Below are 19118 nucleotides of genomic sequence, written 5' to 3'. Positions count from 1 at the left end.
CTTGTATTATTATTATTATTATATTTAATAATAACAACAACAATAATACTTAATACTTAAAATATTTAATACTCATAATGTCTATATTGTATCAAATCTGTATTGTCTTGTATAGTGTTATTTATGTCTGTATTGTCTTGTACAGTATAGTGTTATTTATGTCTGTATTGTCTTGTATAGTATAGTGTTATTTATGTCTGTATTGTCTTGTGTAGTATAGTGTTATTTATGTCTGTATTGTCTTGTGTAGTATAGTGTTATTTATGTCTGTATTGTCTTGTATAGTATAGTGTTATTTATGTCTGTATTGTCTTGTATAGTATAGTGTTATTTATGTCTGTATTGTCTTGTATAATCTAGTGTTATTTATGTCTGTATTGTCTTGTATAGTATAGTGTTATTTATGTCTGTATTGTCTTGTATAGTATAGTGTTATTTATGTCTGTATTGTCTTGTATAGTATAGTGTTATTTATGTCTGTATTGTCTTGTATAATCTAGTGTTATTTATGTCTGTATTGTCTTGTATAGTATAGTGTTATTTATGTCTGTATTGTCTTGTATAGTATAGTGTTATTTATGTCTGTATTGTCTTGTGTAGTATAGTGTTATTTATGTCTGTATTGTCTTGTATAGTATAGTGTTATTTATGTCTGTAAGGTCTTGTGTAGTATAGTGTTATTTATGTCTGTATTGTCTTGTATAGTATAGTGTTATTTATGTCTGTATTGTCTTGTACAGTCTGTATTATCTTGTCTTGTATAGTATAATGTTATTTATGTCTGTACTTTTGAGAGTCACAAACAGCTAGAACCAAATTCCTTGTGTGTGTCAACACGCGGGCAATAAACCAGATTCTGATTCTGATAACACTAATAATACTACTACTAACAACAACAACAACAACAACAACAACAACAATAACAATAATAACATTATAACACTGCATTATAAAACTGACATCCAGCATTATAGCACTGACATTTACGCACTAACGGGCATGCAGAAGTGCGCATGCGCACGACAATGTTCCAGAGAACCGGACTAAAGTGCGACACGGCGCATCCAATCTGGCAACCCCGAACAGGAGGCTTTTCTGCTTCGCAAACGTGCGCCGTCGCGAGACCCAAAGCACTGCCTCTACTCTCTCTCTCTCTCTCTCTCTCCCTCCCTCTCTCTCTCTCTCTCTCTCTCTCTCTCTCTCTTTCCTCGGCTCTACGCACATCCCTCTTGCCGCGGTGTTATTTCCTTGTTTTAGTTTCTTTAGTGCCCGTTAAACATGTCGCTGATGGAGGAATACGCGGAGGAGGAGTACGAACGCGCGCCGAAGCGCCTCAAGACCTCGGAGGTGGAGGAAGGAGAGGAGCTGGAAGAAGGCGAGGACTCAGACTCAGCATCCGCCGGGCTGCTAGGAGACGAAGAGGAGGACACGCGGCGCTCCGGAGCGCAGGACCGGGCCCGGTGGAGCAGCGCGTCCTATGGAACCAAATCCGTCCGAAAGGTGAGACAAAGGAAGAAGAGTCGTAATGAGAAAGACAGGGTGTGTGTGTGTGTGTGTGTGTGTGTAAGCTGCAGGTGATCAGTCATAATCAAAAGCGATAATAATTAACGGTGCCGGAATTAATAGCGCGCGCCATCCATCCTAATCCCCTATAATAAACCTCAACACGTTATAATAAACATTACCACTATCCGTATTTATGAGCGGATATTACATGCTGTAATAAGCATCACGATCATGCAATAAACCAATAAAAAAGGTCAAGCTTAAATTGCGCAAAAAGAAGAAGCAGAACTGTGAAGCATCAAGAAACATTCATTCTTTCATGATGGGTCACAATTTACAGAACCTTTAGAGAGACGCACGTGCAAAAATCACGTGTTCCAAACATGTTGGTTGCAAAATGTTGTTCTGCTTTTTTTTTTTTTTTTGATGTGATGTGATGTGATGAGACGCACCAGATGCATGAAGGCAAGTCGTGGCGCGTGTCAGTGTGAGTGCATCCAGATCAACCCCCATACTCATCCCAGTGCATCTCTAAAAGTGATGAGTGTGTCACGTGACCTCTGGCTACACTTTAACTCTGAGGCTGTTTAGGATCTCAAAGGAGTTGTGTAAGTTCACGATATTACACGTCATCACGTTTTTCCCCTTTATTATTTTTATCTGTTTCATTTTCTGTTTTCATTTTGAACGGTTACAGCATTTTTAATATCTAACCTCCTTGAACCTAAGATTAATTAAGGCTGTTTATTTTTGCTTGTTTATGCACGCACGTGAGCATCGTTTGAGCAACTGTTTCAAACTGTTACAGACCTTGCTTTAAATAATTCAACCATTTCTCCAAGTATCAAGCAGCTCGCTTCACCCGTCTAAGTCAATTCAATTCGATTTTATTCGTGTTGGGGTTTTAACAGTAGAAATTCAGAACAATGTACATATGAACAAGCCAGAGGCAACGGCGGCGAGGAAAGACGACATGAGGATATGAGACACAAAAAGGGAAATATATCTGATTATATCTGCACACTGTGGTCAAAAAGTGCAATTGTGTAACCAGGAAAAACTAGTAAATATAATCAGCACTACTTCTGTACTCCATTACAAGCCACATACATTTTGTGACAGTTCTCTTTTTTGACACAGGATATGGATCCGATTTTGTTCACATGTATAGATCATCAGATTAAAATCGAGTATAGAATTCAGACAAAAAGTGCGTAATGGCAGGATCGCTTCAAAGGCGTTAAATAGAAGTACATACATTTGCAGGCTTAGATTTATCTTTGTTACACTGACTGAGGATTATATCAATATTTAACAGCTGCATAAGGCCATGGTGGCTTTTTACAGTGAAGGTAATGTGGCATAGTATGCGTCTGTGTTTAAGATTGTACAAGCTTCAGTACACGGTAGCTTCTCATGAGCTGTGTTAATAAGATGTTTATTGCACTCTTATTTTATATGACTTGCTTTACAAACAACACACACACATACACACACACACTACTATCAACTAATGGCTCAGAATTGTGCAAACTTATATACTACTGCTAAAACCACAGAGTCACTCGCATTTACATTTATTCATGCCGAAGTTATACAGAATGTAATCCACACACAGATCTTGCGATTGAGCCTTAATGGCCGTGCTCAAGGCCCAGATATGGTTTTGGCTGTCTGTCTAACGTTCCTGCTTCAACCCCCCCCACCCCACCCCTTTCTCTGTCAGCCATCTGTAGAATAGCTCTTTATCCTTGTTTATGTCTCATTTATTGACATACAGAAAGAAAACCCAGAGTCACAACAAAGCAGCGTCTCTCGTTTCGTGCTCCCTGTGGCTTCCCGAGGAATGAAAAGCATCATTTCGGGTCAGACATGAGAGAAATGTCACTTTTCTTCTTCTCTCTCTCACAGATTTTTTAGATCAAACCGAAAGCAGGGCAGGAGGTGCAGGCGGACCGGGTGTTATCCGCATTTCAATGAAAAAACATTTTTGGAGCAGTGAATCATGTATCGGAGATAGCAATTGGTTGTAGATTCGGTTTGCGTCTTTGATGTGCGCACTTTTTGTATGAGTGCAAATGGGAGTGGGAGTGCAGTGAGCAAGGTGCTGCATCGTCCTCCTCCTCCTCCTCGTTCTCTCTCTCTCACTCTCTCTCTCCCTCTCTCTCTCTCTCTGTGTGTGTGTGTGTCTCTCTCTCCCCATCCCTCTCTCTCTCTCTCCCTCTCTCTCTCTCTCTCTCTCTCTCTCTCTCTCTGTGTGTGTCTCCCTCTCCCTCTCCCTCTCTCTCTCTCTCTCCCTCTCTGTCTCCCTCTCTCTCTCTCTCTCTCTCTCTCTCTGTGTGTGTGTCTCTCTCTCCCTTTCTCTCTCTCTCTCTCTCTCTCTCTCTCTCTCTCTCTCTCTCTCTCTCGTGGCCGTGTCTCTCGAGGCTCTTAAGGCATTTGGGTCTCTCTTTGTTTGATGGCTGTAGGATGGCACGGATGACTAATGAACGACTGAGCGAGCGTTTTCCCTCCCCTGACCGAGCACCGATCACTTACGGTGCGAAAGAAAACGAAACGGTGCGACAGTCACTAGTGTGTCCTGATACCACCCTAAAAAAGCACATTAACATTCATCACATGTCCACCTGGAATCTCTTGAAATATTTACAGTAACGATAATTGCACTTGTCGTTATAACCGCGTAAACACAGCATCACCGTAATTATTTAAGGTCCTAATCTCAGAACAGTCATACAGTCCGGATCATTTTAAACACATCTTGTATTGGTTTGGTTATAATGAGATGATTTCCTCGAACTTCATTTATTTAGCGTTGGATAAATATTTAGCTTAGTGACTTTCGGTAAATGTCGATTGTGGTGTAGACAACAAGATTTAGTGTGTTGATTATTGATAAGTTTTTTTGTACATAATTTATGATTTTGTAGGCGTTTTATGTTTTACAGTAATTGCTTTTATAATTACGATAATATTTGTGTCTAAATTTGTGCAGTTTATTGACTTCTTAGTTATCATACGTTTGATTTATATTGCAATTTTATTAGTCGTAGATTTAAAATGATGATGATGATGATTATTATTATTATTATTATTATTATTATTATTATTATTAACCTATGGATATAGTAATTATACCATGTGTATGCATTAGGTTAGGCATCACAATTATATTTTATATATATATTTTTTATTCATTTTTTAAAACACTTCCAATTCCAAAGAAGTTCAGTGTCAGTATAAAAGTCTCGTAATATTAGTTTATTAATCATTTTTTTAAAGAATAAAATAGTGTACCTGGGTTTATACGGTATTAGTGATATAATGTTTTACGAACACTTCTTAATAATGAATAATGAATAATAAAGGTAGCTATAATGTGTAATGCATCTTCATTAATAATGTCTCGTGAATGCATTATAAGAAGATTTAAATGTTAAATGTAAAAAAAGATATGTCCTTGATATTAAGTGACACATTATTGTGCATTATCGTGCGCGGCAGGTACACAATCATACAGTCATATCTGAAACGTGGCATAAACACAACGTTATCAGCCAATGCGTCTTCACAATGACTTGCCGACGTACAGCCCGTTATCACTGCGTTTGATTTAACACAGCATTGCATCTATTTTGTAAACCTAAAACAAGTTTCTTCAGTCATCGCTCAGACAATGTTGAAATCTAATCGTTTTCCTGAATCGTGTTTGTACTTTAAAGAGTAGGCCGCCTCCTTTCACGAATCTCCCTGTTACTTGGAACAGTACAGCAACCTTGGAAATAAAGTTTTTGTCATTAAGCTCTATTCATATGGTATTAGTTTCTTAGCACAATGCTAAAAAGGCAGTGAATTGTTAGTATAAGCAAATTTCTAGCAATTTCCTATTCCCGTGGACTCGAACCAAACATGGTGGTGATATCCCTTTATTGAATCGTGAATTTGTTTACAGAAATCTGCACCCATAATATTGTAGAGTATGCGAATATAAAATGAGACTTTATTGACAACCTGTAGCTCTACTTAGACTTTAACGGCCGGTTTATTCAGACCTTTTCTTCTCATTAACGAGCTCTTAGTAAACACTGTGTGGAAACACAGTAAGATGACACAGAGCACACAGAGCAGCTCGATATTTGAGAGAGTGTTAAAAAGCATGATATCGTGTGGTCGCCGGAGGGAGGAAAAAATTCTCTAGATGTACAGTATTACAGCAGCATATGGTATGGTTAAAAAAAAATAAAAATAATTGCGAGAAGAAACGTCTGCTTGAGAAAATTACAAAGAATTCTAGATGGGAATAAAATGTTCAGCCTGGTCTTAAGTTCTTAAATACATAAAAGTGAGTAGAAATTGCTATTTATATTCTCATATGAATGTAGGGATAAAGACGTCAACATAAGAATTTTATAATTCTCATACTGAAAGCAAAAAAGTTTTTTCTTTTTTTTTAATTACAGTAAAAATATGAGTGTGTTATATCAGTTTGTTTATTTATTTTTATATATATATATATTTACCCATGAATATTTGGAATAAAAATGGGGCCTATTTGTAAGACAAATAAGTATAAGTAAAAGTAAGTAAAATAAATTTGTAAGGTCAGACAAATTAAATGGCTGACAGGAAGCGTTGTCACCGCAGTGTTAAGTGTGTTACATTTCCTAATGCTTCACTCTATCTTAGCTTCTCTTTTCTGTGCTGCCGAGCTGATAAAGACCTGAACGTCTTTGCTTTCTAAAAACTAAACCGAGATGCCTCGTCTCACAAAACAAGACATTTCAAATTTAGAAAACGTGGTATGTGGTGGCGTAGTTGTTAGCATTCTTGCCTCGCTTTATCAATGCTGGGGTTTCAATTTATGCCTTCGCTCTGTGTGTGTGTGGATTTTGCATGTTCTGTGCTTCGGGTGTTTCCTCCGGGTACTCTGGTTTTCTCCCCAGACCAAAGACATACAGTATATTGTAGGCTGAGTGGCGTGTCTTTTTTGTCTGTAGTGTGTGAGTGTGTGTGTGTGTGTGTGTGTGTGTGTGTGTGTGTGTGTGCCTCTTCCAGGGTGTCCACTGCCTTGTTCCTTGAGTCCTCTGGGATAGGCTACAGGCTTCCTGTGACACTGTGTGTAGAATAAATTCTACAGAAAATGGATAGATGGATGAATGGAAATGAAACAGTCTGTTGTTTATGAGGACTTCATTACACAGGGATTCGAAAGCATCTCTGTCCGCCGTTTAACACAGTATATAATTTAATTTGAACGTTATAATGAGTTTAGGTACAGTTAATAACTTTATATCTCTAACTTATTTATTATTTTTGCATTTTTGCAAGCTTTCGTGAGCTCGCAAAAATCATAGAAATTGCATAAAGAGCCTTGTTGTGTCAGATTCTAGTATTTTTTTGTTGTAATAATGTAACATACACAACACATGTTATGTAAGTCTGACCACATCCCCTTCTTTTCCTCCTCAAAGGAACACAAGATATTATTACTGTTAATCAGCCATAGTGAGGGGGTGCGAAAGGGCAATGACATTTTATACACGGCCTTACGAGCCTAGATAGAATATAAGATATCATGTAAACAACGACACTTTAGTTTCGTTTAATTTTCATTTATATTACGTGGTTTGTTTACATTTCCATATGATTTGATTTGTTACCCTACTGAGTTCACCTGTTCTGTGTTATTTTCTAGCCTCATTCACTGATCTGCTGTAGTAAGGGATTGATCTTGTTTAAAGCTGTCTGGCTGTATGTTTTGACCCCCGCTGTTGACATCGATTATGTTTCTTGCATTTTCTGAAAAAAAAAGGCCTTCTGTGTTATTTTACAATTCAGTGTTTTCTGGTGTTAACCTTTGCTTGCTCTTCTGATTATGACTCTGGATTGATGTAGTTTGATGTTGCCTGCCTGTCTTTTGACCATACCCAGGGACAAATAAGTGACATAGATTGTAAATATAGGATTTTCCAAAAAAAAAAAAAAAGACTTATTATAAAAAACATTGTAATACAGATAAATAAAAATGCATGAATCTGGAAGAAAATCTAATGATTTCCATGTGCCTTTTTTTTTGTTTTAGTCCTGTCTCAATTTAAGACCTGTCACTGGTTTGTTAACCTATTGTGTTCACCTGTTCTGTGGTTTTCTTTTTATTTAGACATATAATCAATAATATACCCTAATCCTCATATGTTAATAAGAAAGGTCACATGTTTTTGTATCACAGCACAATAAGGCCATACCAGTGTAAGCGTGCCACAAACACCTTAAGAATAGGTAAGCATTTTATGTCACAGGCGCTCAGTAATAGTTGGTTTAAAATGTTAATGGAACGCTGCATAGGTTTGTTTAAAAAATATTTCAACACATACCTGAAACAGCCTGAGTGGATTGAGGTTAAAACACAGCTGCACTGATGCACTTAACGATTCTGCAGGAAGCAGGGTCGACCAGGTCTTGAAATTAAGTATTGATTGGAAGCCAGTGATGTGCATGCTACAGATGCACAGATATGACAGGCTGCAGTAGGGGTTTGGAAAGCACGCCTGACTCGTTCTTCTCAGGAGCTCGTTATGACACTGATGGGAGAAAATGGAGGAATGATTTTGTTTCGGCTTACAGGCACAGTGGGCCTTGACTCAAATATATATATCAGGCGAATATACATTCACAATTTATGTCACATAATCATGTCAAATCTCTGTGTCTTTGTTGAACGAGTCGATCAGGGAAGTGGACCTACATCATAGAGCTGTGTTTAAATGACCTGAAATGGGTTCACATTCATTTTTATTGGCATTCCATCCATCCATACGTGCTGAAATATTACTTTATTCATAGTGTGCAAATGATACAAACAATATAACGGATTAACAGTATATTAGATTAACAAAATATTGTAACCGTTCACTGTAATTACTTTAAATTTAAATGTAAATTTTAAATTTTTTATCTTATAGGACAACTATGGGACAGGAACGCACACATTACAAAAAAAATTACACCCAACTATAATAATATGTAATACTGTTCTCCAAAAGTGTTAGCAATCTAATTATAATAATCTAAAGATAATAATCTAATAAAATCTAATCTAGTAAAACATAATAAATCATAATAATTAGGACCCACTATATAAAATTGTATATACCACTGATTAATTTTCTTTAACAGCAGTTCCAGCTGTAGTATTGGCTCCAAATCATAGCTTGATATTCACGTTTGTTATGATACCTGACTGTTTCTATAGCAACAGCTATTTCACAGGGACTAGGCCGAAAGCTCAGCATAATCTAAGCAGGTTATAAAGTATGTTTTTAAAAAATGTTGCTATTTAAAAACGTAGCTTTAGTGAAGATTTTTGTAAGGAGATTAAACTTCACTGTCCACGTAGGAAGCATAAGTGATTGTGAATCCATTTCACCTGCTATGGTACAAATGAAAGTGATACAGATACACTGGAGAGGTTACAGCAAAACACCCCCCAAAAAGGAAATGGTTTTGCAGGTGGTGGCCATGCACAATCGCTCTCTGTTTTTTTCTCACTGACTGATTTGTGTCTAGTTTTGTTACGATCCTTGTCACTACATGTTGCATGAAGCAGTATCTGCAACCCAGTCAGGTTACACAGGGTAGTCCAGCTCCTACAGGATGGCACACCCGTATGTAACATCACAAGACTCCCAGCACAATACCAAGAGCATGCAGGAGATACCAAGAGACAGGCTGTTACATGAGGAGAGCTGGACAGGGCTGATGAAGGGCAACAACCCAGCAGCAGGACCGGTATCTTCTTAATTTTGCAAGGAGGAACAGGAGGAGCTCTGTCAGAGAACTAGAAAGGCTAATGATGTGCATGTTTCAATGTAAGAATGTAATGTGCATGTAAGAAACGGGCTCCAGGAGCGCGGATCGATTGACATTTGCCAGAGAACACCAGAATTGGCAGGTCTGTAATTGGTGAGAGCAGGTTCACAGTAAGCACATGTGACAGACGTGAAATGGAGAAGCTGTGGGGAACATTATGCATCATCCAAAGTGACCAGTTTGGTAGTAGATGAGGGAAGGAATATCCTTGGAGGGTCGTGCAAACCTCCATGTGCTAGGAAACAGTACCCGTACTGCTTTAGGTACTGGGATGAAATCACCACAGACGTTGTCAGGGCTTAGTCTGGTGCAGTGGGCCTTGGGTTCCTCCTGGTGCATGACAATGTCTCACCTCATGAGGCCAAGGTGTGTAGGTAGTTTCCAGATGATAATGACACTGATGCTATTGACTCTTACATTCTCTAGACCTGAATTCAACTTACAACTTCTGGAGCATTTAAAGCCCCAGGTAACACCACAGATTGTCCAGGAGCTCACTGTTGCCCTGATCCTTGTCTGGGAGGAGATCCCCCAGGACACCATCCTCATTCCCAGATGTTATTAGGAGTGCTTATAGGCATGTGGAAGTCATACACACTGCTGACTTACATTAGAAGTTGTGATAAAAGTCAGCCTGTAATTTCTTCTCTTTCTTTTTTAACTTTTTTTACTGATTTTGGTCAACCTCAGGACTGTGTGCTGAGCCCACTGCTGTTCACTTAGCTGACTCACGACTGTGTAGCAATGTTCAAACCACATCAACAACTTCACTGGTGATCGGGGTGGGTCTCATCAGCAAGAACGACAAGTCGGCATACAGAGAGGAGGTGCAATAGCTTACTGCCTAGTATACAGCCAACAACCTGTCTCTGATTTTTGAAAACTAAGGAGATGGTTGTTGACTTCAGGAGATTACAGAGAGACCACGCTCCGTAGAGATCGTCAAGGGCACCAAATTCCTGTTCGTCTGGCGGAGAACTTCACCAGCTCCATCACTAAGAAAACCCAGCAGCATCTCTACTTCCTACAAAGGCTGAGGAAAGCACACCTGCCTCCCCCGATCCTGACTAGGTTTTACAAAGGGACCATTGAGAGCATTCTGAGCAGCTGCATCGCTGTCTGGTTTGGGAACCGCACCATCTTAGATCGCAAGACCCTGCAGCGGATAGTGAGGAAAGCTGAGAAGATCATTGGAGTCTCTCTTCCCTTTATCACAGACATTTACACCACACACTGCATCCGCAAAGGCAACAGCATTGTGGATGACCACACACACCCCTCACACACACTCTTCACCCTCCTGCATTCTGGAAAAAGGTCCCGAAGCATTCGGGGCCTCAGGACCAGACTGTGTAACAGTTTCTTTCCACAAGCCATCAGACAACTGAACAGTACTATACCGTGCACACACACGCACGCACACACATACATTGCACACACACAGAACTGCAAGTGTTCATTCCAGTATTTTTGCACATGTACTATGGAATATACAGTTCGTACACTGGTCGGTGCTGCTTTTGTGTATTGTCTTGTAGTGTTTTTTATTGTTTGTTTGCACTGTCTTTTGTCTAGGACTAACTTACTTTAAGTCCTTAGCTCTGTGTTGTTCTATGTAGCTCTATTTTTGTTTTATGTTACACCGTGGTCCTGGAAAAACCTTGTCTTATTTCACCGTGTACTGCGTCAGCTACATATGGTTGAAATGACAATAAAAGCTTCTTGACTTGACTTGACTTACCTCATAATCGTTTCAAAACCCTCTTGCATTAAATTAGCAAGATAAAAGGAAAGATGTGTTATATTGGAAATGGTTTAGCGCTGTAGGCCAGGGTTTGTCTTGTTTTCCTGTGTTGGTTGTGTTGCAAGACCTGTTTGAAATGAAATCTTTAGTAATGTGATGTAAAGGTCAAAAGGGCAGAAAGATGAACAGCTTTTACTTCTGCAGTGTGTTGGATTCATTGGAATAATATTAGAAAAATCTTGGGTCACAAGACGTCTCGGGTCCTGTTTACTGTAGGTATCTTCTCTAAAGGGGACTACTCTTGCATGGTTTGCGTGTGTGTGTTTTGCAAGCAAGTGTGTTTCTTTTCCTCCTGTGCAGTTGGTTACACATGTGTTCTTTCATGTCTTTTACTACTGTTTGTGTATATGTGTGTGTGTGTGTGTGTGTGCCTGTTGCTTGCTCAATGTTGATCTTTATCTTTAACGTTTGCTTTACGACACATGCAGAACGTGTCAACAAGCAAAATCGAATCTAAAAATTAATCACAGACTTACTTGAGCATTAATTATGCTCACGAAATGATCAATTCCGTTTAGGATCTGGAAACCCGAAACTTTTTTTTTAATTTGCATGCTGCAAAAATTGCAATTACAGTGAGACATTTTGCAAAGATGCAAAAGTCAATCAAATTTGCTTCCAAATGAATTAGACTTAAACAGAAATACGATGCATTGCTTCTGAGTGTTCTAGCATAACACATTTTTAGCTAAATTAGAAATCTTTTCCTAAGCCTTTCAGATGCCGATTTACAGAGATGTGCTATCTTAAGCTGCCAGCCTGACTGAGCACACACTGTAAGCGATAAGATCGCAGATAAACGCACTACTTTTTTCCACAAATAAAGCCAAGCCTTGAGACTAAATAGAATTTACTGTGGCCAGATTAATTCAGACCAAACGTTCTAACACATTCTGACAAGATTGTGTTACTGTGAAACCACAGGAAGACATTTGTGAGCTTCTGGTGTTCCTAAAAAAGTTACAAACATATACTTAATACGATGATGATTGTAATCATGTGGCAGATATTTTATGATTGTGATATATTTTTTGTCATATTGCCCATCCGTACAACCCCATATCATTCAGATTTAGTGTGTTCACATAGTGTGTTCATGTCCATGCGGAACCACGGCATACGAGTTCTGGAGGCGAGTTCTTAAGGCAAATATTTCCACTTGAATGTGGCTACCTTTACTTCGTGTTACCGTGTTTTTATGTTTTTAGTTATGTTTTACTAAATCTTGCACACAAAAAACAACCTCTAATTAAATCATGGCGCTATGCTTGGGTTAAAAATATATGTCAACAAATAAACATGCGAAAAATCACTTCGTTTTTGAACGCTAACCCAAGGCAACCTTTGTATAGTTGATTGTCTCTTTTGCCGACTAAAACATAAACCTTAAAATTCATAAACTCGCCTCACTTGGCTTCACTTGGTTTTTCACTAACCCAAATAAGTTTTTAAAAACTCCTGGACATACATGCAACTTCTGCCAGTGTTCATTTTTTTTTCGTACACCGAAATTCATAAGGCGACAGGGAGGGTGTGCGTATGCTGAGTTTCCAAAGTATAGACAGCTAAGGAATACTATGCTATTATTCAGACAACACTAAAAAGTTAAGAAATGTTTTTTTTAGACACTTATAGAATAGAACCAGAAGCTTGAATTAATCAGTCTCATGCTATCTGATTACAGCATTATAAAGAAAGTGATATTAAATTAACATATAAAGTGTTTAAAATTTCATTAGACTCATGTTTTCTTTTTAAAATGTTTTCTCAGACAGTCTTCAGAAGAATGAGGAAAATGAATTTAATGAAGTAATAGGGCTACTTCCTCTTCTGGTCATCATTTTTTCCCTTCATGTATAAATCTTTAGGAAAAACATACTATCTTTACTCTCAGGCTTATTTAAATTCATATGAATTTCTTTCACGAGAAATTCTTACCACATTATCTACAGGAACTATTATAAAAGGAACTGACTTCATCATACATCTTGGTCATACAAATCATCCTAATGACCGCAACCATTTTTAAACATGGGCTAAATATTCTTTCTTTGTCTTTATCTGCCATCAAATCTACATGAACTCATTATGGTGTTGGCGATAACGGACTATTACCCAAGTTGTTATCAGTATCAGAAATAAGATAAGAGCGGACATTCGCACAGAAATACAAGCATTAAATACTATGACAGATGCTATTGCTTCACAATACTTTAATGTTAGCTGTAATATAGAACTCAGTAAGCTGTGAAAAATGTTGAGCAAATATTATCTGTTCTAAGGTACGTTTTAAAAGAGGGCACACATTTGTATGACACAGTTTTGGTGTGTAGTTGATGTTCAGGCATGACCGAAAATAGAATTTAAATACTGCAGGGTTTATCTGCATTTTTTTAACATGTTGAGATCACCTCTAGATTTTAGTCACTTAAACACACTTCTGGTGTACTTTTAAACTGTAGATGTACTACTATGTGACAGCCTAGTTCATGGATGTTTGTATGTTTTTCTGAGTTTGTGTGGAAGCCAGTGTTCTTCTTTTTATGTTTGTTTAGGCTCTCAACAGTATGATGTCAAACACTATGATATAATTGATTATAGTTGTTTTCTCGGGATCACTGACTGTACTGAAGACACAGAATACTATCTCTTTCATGACAAATATAGAATCAAAGTCAAATTTTTCAAAAACATGTTGTATGCTAGCTGTCTAGATAGTGATGATATGTATAACTATGAAAGCTCAGATAAGCTAGGATAAGCTAGGTTTACCGTGGAAGTATATAAATAAGTATATTCTTGTGTATTACTTTTGATTATTACAATTTTATCTTAGACATCCCCTCAGGTTAGCACAGGTTAATTAGCATATTATATTTAAGAATAAATGCTATAAACATTCATAATTGTTATTTAAAAATATATCTCAGAAATCCAGTTAGCTTAGTTCATTTAGTTTTAACTGTGAATGTTATGAACATGCATAATTCTGATTCTCTTAGAAATCCTGTAAGGTTAGCTAGCTGGCTAGACTTAATGAATATTCAGGAGTACGACTTAAAGTTTTTTCTCTGAAATCCTGTAAGGTTAAATGATATTGGCAAGTTTACGAGTGAAGTATCAAAATATTCTTTGAATTCTTTAACTTATATGAAAAAGTATGATTCTGTCAAGTTATTGGATGTTAGCTAGCTTATTAGCTGTGCTAGTGAATGCCATGATTATTAAAAAGTATGATTTACATTTTGTCTCAGAATTCAGATTAGATCACATTGACTAGATCATTAGCTTTACTATTGAAATGTATAAAGATTTATGTTTATGATTTAATATTTCTCTCAGAAATCTTGCCAGATTAGCTCAAAATAGGTCAGATTAGCTGCTTGACCAGTGACATGTATAAATATCTATTTGCATTGCTTAACATATAAATCCTGTCAGGCTAGCTACCTGGCTAGCTTTACAAGTAAAGTGTATTTAAATTGTATTATATATATAGCTATCTGGCTATCTTTTTCAGTGAAGTGTAATAGTAATCAGTGATTTAATATTTCTCTCAAATCTTGTCAGATTAGTACGTGCTAGCTAGCTAGCTGGCTTGACCATTGGCATGTCTAATTATTCATGAGTACAATGTAATTTTTCTGTCAGAAATCTTGTCTTAGCATTTTAGCTAGATAACTAGATCTGTGATATATATATATATATATATATATATATATATATATATATATATATATATATATATATATATATATATATGAAAAAGCTAGCCAGATAGCTAGAATGACAGGCTGTCTGACTATATATATATTGTCAGACATCCTGTCATTCTAGCTATCTGGCTAGCTTTTTCATTTGTGAGTACAACTGTATATTTCTCTCAGAAATCTTGTCAGGTTAGCTCCTGTTAGCTAGTAAACTATATTTATATAGTGAATTAGTTAAAATTAATTTCAGAATACACATCTGACATCATATAAAAACCGTGTGATTGCTTTTTTTTAATGCAATCCAGGATGCCTGGATATCACCACACTTAAACATTGTACTGCTTTGTGTATCTTTTTTTGTGATTTGTGATTTGAACTGCTGTGTTTTAAAGCAGTTTTGACAAAGAAGACTTACAATACATGATCATGAGCTTTCAATAAACAATTGCTAAAACAGCCCAGAGACAAACATTAGAATGTCTGGTAAAATTGTTAGCGTTTATTGACCAGCCCATTGTCTCTTCAGACCACACAGTTGTGTCTGGATGGTTTTTGAATACTCTTTTCTGTCTGCCGACGTTCCTGAGCTGTAGAAATATTGCAGACGAATGTAATTGAGTTTAGTTCGGGTGAATGAAATGAAATGGTTGCTGTGTTTAGACAAAAAGAGTTATCTACTGTAGCATGCAGATGCGTTCACTTGCAGGAAATGTGCAGCATGTTTGCAGAACACTGCTTTTCCCGTTATCCAGAGTAGAAGAAGAAGCTTGAATTAGGCCAGACTGTAAGAAAAACATTTCATCGGAAGACTGTAAAAAATAAACTTTTCATTACTGTGTTTATTCCTTAAAATGGTAAATTAGTTCCTATTGGGTTTTCAGAAACACTGCTTAGTAATATTTACAAATGGCTTACATACAATCTGTACATATTTATTTTAACACCAAATGTTGGGTTTTAATATTTTTATCAAGGCACATGAATTCAGTTTTTCAAATTAGCATCATTTCTAAACATAATTAAGTAGTTTTTAGTTGAAATTACATGTCTTTACACAGACATTTTTAGTATAACAGTATAACAAATCTCACGTAATACGTGTGATTAATTTTGTTATTTTAATACATGACTTATGCTTTATTAATGTAGTTCTTGTTAAGAATGTAAACTGTTGCTATTAATGTAAAGCCTTACTGTTTATCTTCATTTTCATAACTGCTACAGAAACAACAGACAACAAATCTGACAGATACGTTTTAGAAACCTGGTGAATTTTCAGCACAATGTCTCATGAGATCAGGCTTAATGCGCATGAATTTCATGACCTGGATCAGATTCGGGGTATCGGTAACGATTTTATCAAGATAGGGACTTCTCATAACAGGCAGCATTCAAGCTGATAAGCCTTCTTTTGGGAAATAAGTAGCTTTGTTGCTGGTAAATTTATATGTTGTTAAGCCTCCCAGCCCTGACATAAAGCTTATAACAGGTTATAGTGTTGGAGCTTTACAGATTTCTTGACCATAGCTGACTGAACCGATGTCATTTTGCGAGATGCGATGATCAACATTATAAGAAGACCACTAAGACTAACAGTTAACAGCTGTGGAACATGTTCTGCGGACCTCTACTGAAGTGTCGAGATGTACAACGGTAGTTTTTAGTGGTGTGGGTTAAAGTGTAGAGTTGACCTATATAGTAACAGTGGGTAATAGTGCAGCTTGTGGTGTGCTGGAAAACATTCCTACAGCACACGAGTTAGTGTGACTTGCCCCATCACTTTAATCTAGTGGTTAAATGCAGTATGTGGAAGATTCATACAGTTTACACAAGGTGTCTTTCTATAAACTTACACCCTCTACATCGCACCTAGGACAAGATGACATTCGCTCTGTTACCTCAAGTGACTTGATGAGTCGCGACATGCAACGCAGGGATACATCAAGCTCAGTGCAAGCTCTGATCTTGATATCTGCCTTCACAGATATCTTGAAAGGCCAGACGGCTCTCTGAAGTTCTGAAGTCTCGCTACCTCCTGGCTGGCTGTCCTACTTAGCTGCGATTTCTCTGACGGCTGCTAACATTCAAACCGGGTCTCACATCGACATGAGAGAACTTTACATTTCCTAGCTTTCTTCATCCTCGTCATCCTCCTCCTCCTCATCGTATTCATATATAGTTCACTATTGTGCAAGAGTCTTAGGCACCTATTTTATTTTTTAACACAAATTTACTCTGTTTATTTACTTACTAGTGGCTCATTAACACAATTTTAAATTTCTAAATATTAACTACAGCAAAAATTAAACATCACAGAAAAATGTTTGTCGGAAAATAAGGTTGCGTATTTTATAACGATGCTTCTTATTGTATATTGGAAAATACAGAATCAAGTGTCAGAGTGAAAGTGTTTAGTGGAGCTGTGGCAGGTTCTCCACAATGCTTCGAAAAACCTAACTCATTTAATTAAATACATTTTTTAAAGCAAATTTGCTTTACTTTTGTCCACAATACTGTGTATAGACTAAGAAGCTAGTTTCCTAAATGTTTAGTAAATTTATGAATAGAGCAGTAAAAAAAAGGAACAATTTGCTTTAAAATGCTTTATATATTGTTTTTTTTTATATTATCATTTACTAAATCATATTAATAGTTAATAAATAATGTTTTGCTTATATTGATAATTCTTTTTTTCAGTTAAGGCCTTAATGAAATCTTTTGTATATGAGAATTATTTTACATAAAATTACATAATATCAGGCATAATAATTATATCATGGTGTTAAAATATTTTCCTGTTACTACTTCTCTTTGAGTAAGAAAAATATTTGTAAAGAAAAAAAAATCACAAATGACAAATTGCTTGTACATTACAACAGTAAAGTATAAAAAAAATACAAAGAAACAATTAACTCCATAGATTTTTTAAGCTTTGTATTTTAATATATGAAATGTGAAAAGAGTTTAAAGTTCATTTTAGGAAAAAAATTCGATCAAAAATTCAAAAGGTGACCAGCACAAAGTGAAGTGAACACACACGCACACACACACACACACTCACACGCACACACGCACACACTCACACTCCAGCGCACACACACACACAAACCCACACACACACACACACTAGTATCTGGTCCTGTGGTGGCATGAATACATTGATGGATGTAGTAAAGAGGTGCTAAAACATTGTGCAGTGTAACAGTTGGGCTGCGTTCAAAAATATAAAATCTTTTTTTGACATTACTCCTCATTTTACACACATCTAACGTAGTGCTATGACACTAGTGTAGTGCAGTGAAATGTACTTCTGTGTCTTGCTGTGTAATACTTTTCATAAAAGTGGAAAAGGCACTTTTTTCCCCCGTCATGCGTGTGTGCTGTGGAAGGTTGAGGTTTACTCTTCTCACAGACCAATGTGACTTTTCTTCTTTGCGTACCTTCCATCGGCTCTCTCCCCTCTGTGCTTCTTTTCATTTCGCCTTTGATGTTCCTGAATTATAGGAGCGCTGCTTGAAATGTGCCAATCTCCATAATTAATTTACGCAATTTTCCTAATCAAATTGTGTCCTGGTGGAAAATTCATCGAATTACCGTCAGAGAACAGCACAGCCCTTTTAGTGCTAGAGAGAAGCACAATAAGCCCACATGCAGTTCTTTGCTATTTCTGGTCACATTTACAACTTGCGTGTTTCCTATTTTTAAACAGTATTTATGTCCTTGGTGTCATCCAACCAGTATCCGTTGGTTGATAAAGAAGGTTTGTTTGTCTCCTCTAAGCTTGATTAGGCTGTTTATGCATTTGCGTAATTAAAATCAGATGTATAATACATAATCAGTTGAGCGTGAGCATTGCAGGGCCATCTGTTGCACAGTTTTTTCCTCTCTCAAGCACCTTTTTGCTTCTCTAGTTAATTATGAATTTGCAAAACAAGCTCATTTTTTTTCAGTGTGCGTATGCGTAAGTCTGCGTTTTTTTTCCCTGTTGCGGCGGACTGAATATTTCTCTGACGTTTTGGCTTAAGGGATTAAATGTTCATTCCTTGATTGCGGCATCAAACCAACAGCAGAAATTCATCCCATCGTTTTACTGTTCTCTGCCTAAAAGATGTCTCACTTTGACTGGTCTGGATTTAGGACGCCGTATTTGTTAGCGGTTTCATACCACCGCAATGAATTCTCGCTTCTGATTGGTCAGAAGGTGTTGATTCGTTTTTTTTTTTTTT

At 37.0% G+C, this 19118-nt stretch overlaps 1 protein-coding gene across 1 annotated transcript in view; it reads left to right on the top strand.

Moving 5' to 3' along the window:
- Positions 1-1149: 1149 nt before the first annotated feature.
- Positions 1150-19118, top strand: part of LOC132857088 (heterogeneous nuclear ribonucleoprotein L-like) — a 75192-nt gene continuing 57223 nt past the window's right edge. Inside the window, exon 1 of the mRNA XM_060887066.1 lies at positions 1150-1500. Coding sequence (XP_060743049.1) covers positions 1279-1500 — 222 coding nt within the window. The 5' untranslated portion in view covers positions 1150-1278. The remainder of the gene's footprint in view (positions 1501-19118) is intronic.

Source organism: Tachysurus vachellii, chromosome 1 (genome assembly GCF_030014155.1).
Source record: "Tachysurus vachellii isolate PV-2020 chromosome 1, HZAU_Pvac_v1, whole genome shotgun sequence".
Lineage (NCBI taxonomy): Eukaryota > Metazoa > Chordata > Actinopteri > Siluriformes > Bagridae > Tachysurus > Tachysurus vachellii.
This window is presented reverse-complemented; position numbering and strand designations above follow the sequence as displayed.